Consider the following 6,812-nt stretch of genomic DNA (forward strand, 5'->3'; position numbering starts at 1 on the left):
TCGGTACTAAAGCCTCCCCCTTTAGTCTAAAGGCCCTCTACGTGGCCGCTGCCTGGAGGTCCACCTTTAGTCCCAATTGGTAACACCAACCGGTACTAAAGGAAATTTTATGATTTTTTTTATTTTTTTTAATTTCAAATTTCTGAATTATTTTAACCTCTAATCTCTAATCACCCCTCATCACTGCTCAATTTAACCTTTAATCTCTAATCACCCCTCATCATTCCAAATCATCTAACTTCCCGACAATAGTTGCACTTGTTATTTTCCTGACAATAGTAAGATGTCAATCCTATTAACCCTCAGGAATTTAGCTTGAGCATGAAGTCACACATTTCACTGTTTGAGTTTGAAACTATTGTTCTAAAAAACAATAATTATTTAGTAACACTAATATTTCTTGAATAAGTAGTTTGACCACAGTTTGACCATAGTTTGAACAGATTTGACCAAAATTCAAAAAAACTGAAATAATTATTTAGTAACACTAATATTTCTTGAATAAGTAGTTTGACCATTGTTTGACCACAGTTTGACCATATTTGACCAAAATTCAAAAAAAACTGAAATAATTATTTAGTAACACTAATATTCTTGATTAATTATTTAGTAACACTAATACTTCTTGAATAAGTAGTTTGACCAGATTTAACAAAAATTCAAAAAAACTGAAATTTGAGCATAACTTTTTTTCCTTTTAGTATAGCCGTTTTACATTTTCCCTACATTTTTTGAAAAAACATGTCCAAATTTAAGTTTTTAAATTTTTCTAACTAGTAGATGTAGTAATATAACTACCTCTCGAAGGATTTTACTTTTTGAAGTTTTTATCATTTTCTTTTGATTTTTTCAAAACAAAAAAGGCGATCCACGGGGGGGGGGGGGGGGGGGGGCAGAGTTTGAAAATAGGACCTTTAGTCCCGGTTTGAGACACAAATCGGGACTAAAGGGCATTGCACCCTTTAGTCACGGTTTGTGTCTCAAACCGGGACTAAAGGTCTAATCTTTAGTCCCGGTTTGAGACACAAACCGGGACTAAAGGGCATCGCACCCTTTAGTCCCGGTTCGTGCCATAAACCGGGACTAAAGGGCTCAGGTGAACCGGGACTAATGCCTTAGCCGCATGAACCGGGACCAATGCTCACATTAGTCCCGGTTCGTGACTGAACCGGGACTAATGGGCTGACTCAGCCTGGACCTTCGCCCCCTTTTCTACTAGTGCTCCTTGATAGACACATCAACTGCGAAGATCCAAATAAAACCAATAGATCTAAAGGCACAAACTCTCACATGCCCTTCGTTGCCACTCGATCAGACATCGTCGAGATAGGGAGAGACCAAAAAGACCTTATTCAAACATGACATCGTTGCCACCTCCTCGTCGATGCTGCCATGGAAAGATAGCCTAAGGCAAGGAAAAAAATGAAATGGACAGATTCTCACTCCTCTTGTCGTCGCTGAGGCCGCCGGATGGGGCCGAGGCGACAGCATGGAGAAGACCTTTGGCGGCAGCTAGGGTTTGGACTACAAGGCGTTTCTGTACTTTTGATGACACTAAAAACTAGGAATTAGTATGCCATGTAGAGTATATAACAAGGACAACTTATCTATGAGGCAATTGAATTTTTTATGATTGTGTCACTTTGCTTTCAACTGTCGGATTGTGTTGCAGTGCTTTCTTTCTCCACCTTCTTCTTCCCTCATTAATGCTAAGCACCGACCACATCACATGTGCCTGCCACTCACGTACGCCTCGTTGCCCCTCTTGCTCGAGCCACCATCCGTTGTGTTGCTTTCACCACCGACCATCACTCTAACACCCCTCAACTATCGCCGCTATTCTCCAGCACTGCGATGACCTCTCACGCCACCCTAAAATTTAAGCCTCCAACTCGCTGCCATCGTCGACGTTGCGGTAAGCCGAGGCATCGTTGGCCCCCGCTCATTCAGGGCTCACGGTCGCCATGCATTGTTCTCCCTGCAAAAATCGATTGAAACACTAGAAAATTTTCAATTGCTTGAGAATAAGCAACTGCATCGAAAGAAACATGACGAAGAAAGCTAAATCGCCGCATGGAGGACTTTCTTTTTAAAAATAGCCTATCTAGGGAACATCAATCATCATTGTTACTTCCCCATGATAGGGAATGTTTTCTACCCTTTGCATGTATCACCTCACTATCGCTTCTTTGGATCCATGCTATATTTTTTGGCAAAAAATATCGGGTGATGCTCCGCCAATATAATTGGATCGCGTCAGCCGCCTTGACATCCATTGGATGGCACGCTAGACAGCCGTCCAATCTCTCTTCTACAACAGCCGTGTGCCTCAGCCATTTGCAATGTGGCTCATGTTGCGCTTGAGGCTTCTCGCAACACGAACAATGTTGTGCTCCATCAAATAAAAAACATTTTCATTGCAACGTGGTCTATGTGTTGTTGCCCCTGTCCTATCCAGTGTTGCGACTCCAACATGGGCCATGTTGCAAATCCTAGGTAAGCTCACAAGAGACACGCGTGCCTCGCGCTGCCCCGTCCTTTGCAACATGGGCGATGTTGCAATCCCATATGAGCTCCCATAGGGACACACGTAATGCGCGCTAGGCGACGGATGGCGCGACAGAAATCAATCAGAAAACAATCGGTTGAGTGCTAGCCTTTTTCAAAAATATATTGTTTCAGAGTACTATACTATATCATGTTAGATTTTTTTTTCTTGTTTCAAAGTTAAAATGTATCATAATATACTTTGAAACAAGAAAAAAAAACATAACACAACAATCTGGAACAAAGTTGAAAATTGTATAACAGAGACGACATACCACGAATCTCAACATCAGACACATGCTAATTGAGACGTACTCCCTCCATTCCAAATTACTCATCGCAGAAATGGATGTATGTAGAACTAAAATACATCTAGATACATCCATACCCACGACAAGTAGTTCGGAACGGAGGGAGTAGCTCAGATGGTTAGGCTCCTCATGGTAGAACCAATCCATCAGGATTCAAGATGATGTGCCAACTCGGTCTCTCGAATGTGTTCATAAATGTAGGATGTGTGTGTGTGCGTTTATAGGCTTGAGTGTGCGTGTATACATGAGCGTTTGCGTGTGTTTAAAAAAAATTAGGCTTTGCTTCACGTAGGTACATATTGTAGGTAAACTTACGTGTTGGTGTGAATGGATTGGAACAGAAAATGGCCGGCGGGTCCCCACCCCGCGAAAATCACTGGGCGAGAGAATTAGATTGTGAAGTTTAAGTAAGACTACGTAACCAAATACAACGTTCGTGTGGAGCGTTCGCGTGTGTGCGGGTGTGTTTTCGTCAGCGTCAACGAGCAAGATCGTGTGTACTCTTTCTCAAGACTGGGCACGACGCCACGCAGGATGCTGACGTTGCTGGGCCCACCCAGCTGAAAGTGGGTGGGGACCTCCTTGTCTTGTCCGGGCAGCTGACCTCTTGTGGTTGGAAAAGTCCTCCTGATCACACTTGATTGAGTACGTGGTGACCATTGCCATTGACAGCTACAAGTAAGCTTGACCATGCCCCATCTCCGCGGCCGTGCCCCAGCAGCCGCCATGGCAATGGCCATCACCGTCCACCACGTCCTCCTCGCGCTGGCGCTGATCCCGCTCGCGGCGGCGCAGCAGGAGTACCAAGCCAACGCGCAGTCCGACTGCTACGCCAACAACGGCAGCTCCGTCCTCGGCTACACCTGCACCAACACCTCCAGCTCCCCGCCGGCATGCGACACCTACCTGGCCTTCCGCTCCGACCTGCCCACCTACGGCTCGCCCATCACCGTCGCCTACCTCCTCAACGCCAGCGCGCCCGCCATCGCCGCGGCCAACGACGTGCCCCTCGCCTCCCCGGTCGGGAACAACACCCTGCTCCTCGTCCCCGTCCCCTGCGCCTGCACGGCCGCCGGCCGCTACCAGCACGACGCCGCCTACGCCGTCCAGTTCGTCGACGAGACCTACTTCTCCATCGCCGACGACACGTACCAGGGGCTCTCCACCTGCCAGGCGCTCATGGCCCAGAACCCCGTGCGCGACAGCGACATCCACCCCGGCGTCGCGCTCACCGTGCCGCTCCGCTGCGCGTGCCCGTCCGCCGCGCAGGCCGCGGCCGGGGTGAGGTACCTCGTCACCTACGTCCTTGACTGGGACGACAACGCGTTCACCGTCGCTCAGCGCTTCGGCGCGGACTACCAGGCCCTGCTTCATGCCAACGGCATCACCGACGACACCACCGTGTACCCGTTCACCACCATGCTCGTTCCGCTCAAGGACCCGCCCACGTCTCAAATACCGGTAGTCTTGCCGGCGCCTCCGGCAGCGCCACCAGCACCGGCATCTGATTTGGTCCCGACGGCCAGTTCCAGTGAATCCAGCCGGTGGTGGATCACCGTCGGCGTTGGTGCTGGATGCAGCGCTCTTGCTTTGGGTGCCGTGCTTGCTCTCTTCTTGCTATGGCGTCGGTGCTGCCGACACGGCGACCGAAACACGAAGACCGCCCCATGTCAGGCTCCGGCGAAGGGAGCTTTGATGTGGCCGACGGTGGAGGCAGTGGACGTGCGCGAGGCGGTGTGGTCGCTGACCGTGCACGACTACGGGGATCTAGAGAGGGCGACATCAGGTTTCTCGGAGGAGCAGCGTCTCGGGAACTCGTCGGTCTACCGCGCGGTGATCAACGGCGGCGCCGCGGCCGTGAAGCGCGTGCCCGGTGACGACATGGGCGCTGAGACCGAGGTTAGCGTCCTGGGGCGCCTCAACCACTCGAGCCTCATCTGCCTGTCGGGCCTCTGCATGCACGGCGGCAACACGTACATGGTGTTGGAGTTCGCCGAGAACGGTGCGCTCAGCGACTGGCTGCGCTTCAACGGCGGCGAGGTGCTCGGATGGAGCCAGCGCGTGCAGGTGGCGCTGGACGTGGCAGGCGGGCTCAACTACCTGCATAACTACACCGACCCTCCCTACGTGCACAGGAACCTCAAGAGCAGCAACATCCTCCTCGACGCGTGCTTCCGCGCCAAGCTCTCAAACTTCGGCCTCGCGCGCGCGATCACCGTCGACGCCGACGACGATGACATCGGCCTGTGGATGACCCGGAACGTGGTGGGCACGCAGGGTTACCTAGCGCCCGAGTACCTGGAGCACGGGCTGATCGGCCCCCAGCTCGACGTGTTCGCGTTCGGCGTCGTCCTGCTTGAGCTCTTGTCAGGGAAGGAGGCGGCGGTGGCACCGGACAACGACGGGAAGGTGGTGCTGCTTTGGGAGGAGGCGGAAGGGCTGGGCCGGCTGGGAGACGGCGACGGCGCCAAGGACGACCTGCTGGACAGGGTGACGGCGTTCATCGACGGCCGGCTGGGCGGGCAGTACCCGTTGGATGTGGCGGTCGCCATGCTCGCGTTGGCGTTGAGGTGCGTGGCTCGGGAGCCCCGGGCGCGGCCGCCCATGGCCAAGGTGCTCCTTTCGCTGTCGGGGGTGTACAGTACAATTGGACCCTGAGGCCACCGGATCTCCACCTACTGTCCTGCTCGGGAACAATAAGTCCACATTAGTAGCGCATATTACAGAGCAGGTCACCGTCGGCGTACGCATCCTATAGACTTGTGTTGCTAGCACCATCATCAATCAAATAAAACAAACGTCCACAGGTGTGTCTAAAACTCAGTCTCAAATGAGAGACGTCACAGTAGTTGTTTTGCTGCTAGCGGCACCTAGATGCTGCGAACGGCCATGAAAAATGTTGCGACAGTTTTGCATGCAACGATAACTGATGCTGCAACTGGTGTGAGTAAATCCATCCATCAATAAAAAAAGAGAAAAGTATGTTTTTGTTCCCTCAAGTTCCCACAAAGTATAAACTTGATCCCTCAATATTTTTTGGTATACATTTGGTCCCTCAAGTCTTAAAACCGGATAAGTTTGGTCCTAAACCAGATTTTGAGCACGTTGACTGGTTTTGACCGCCACAAAACCGCATGGTGAACGGTAAATTCAAAAAAGAAACATTAAAAAATTCTGAAATTTTTTGGGGTCGAATATGCTTACATGCGCAAGATGCCAACAAAATTTCGTGCTCTTTTGGCTCTCGAGGAGCTCGTGGGAAAAATTTAAAATATCTGCCTGATGAATAGTAAATTCAAAAAAAATCTGAAACTTTTTGAGCTCCTCGAGTGTCAAAAGAGCACGAAAAGTTGGTCGCACCTTGCGCATGTAAGCATATTGGATCCCAAAAAAATTCAGATTTTTGTAATGGTTTTTTTCAAATTTACCGTTCACCATGCGGTTTTGTGGAAGTCAAACCCGGTCAATGTGATCAAAATCTGGTTTAGGACCAAACTTATCCGGTTTTAAGACTTGAGGGACCAAATGTATACCAAAAAATCTTGAGGGACCAAGTCTATACTTAGTGAGAACTTGAGGGACCAAAAACATACTTTTTTGTCTCATGTGCACTTATGAGGTTTAACCATAGGGAATGACGAGCTGTGCCAAATAAGGAGACTTATCTGCCGCTATAGCTGTCATAGTTAGGATAGCAGTACAAAGTGCAATAGCTAGCGGTAGTAGCTAGGACAGCGGCACAAAGTGCAATAGCTAGCAATTTAAATCGTTGGTCTCGACACAGAAGTGCGTTAAGACATGGGATACACAGAAGTGCGTTAAGACATGGGATCAGTGCTGCTCTAGTTAGCAAGGCGTGCTAAAGGTGATCTATTCTGGAATAAGACCAAACTGGTTGCTGATATCCTAGTATGCAAGAGCTCTACCACGTCTCTAGAAAAAAAAAACACCTAT

At 49.7% G+C, this 6,812-nt stretch overlaps 1 protein-coding gene across 1 annotated transcript; it reads left to right on the forward strand.

Moving 5' to 3' along the window:
• The first annotated feature begins 3,518 nt into the window (after window positions 1-3,518).
• LOC125530271 (protein LYK5) lies at window positions 3,519-5,850 on the forward strand. The gene has a single exon (XM_048694660.2). It carries the CDS (start codon window positions 3,549-3,551, stop codon window positions 5,514-5,516), a length of 1,968 nt encoding a protein of 655 aa, XP_048550617.2. The 5' UTR covers window positions 3,519-3,548; the 3' UTR covers window positions 5,517-5,850.
• Window positions 5,851-6,812: the final 962 nt, after the last annotated feature.

This window comes from Triticum urartu, chromosome 7A (assembly GCF_056163025.1).
Source record: "Triticum urartu cultivar PI428250 chromosome 7A, HENAU_Tu73, whole genome shotgun sequence".
Taxonomy (NCBI): domain Eukaryota; kingdom Viridiplantae; phylum Streptophyta; class Magnoliopsida; order Poales; family Poaceae; genus Triticum; species Triticum urartu.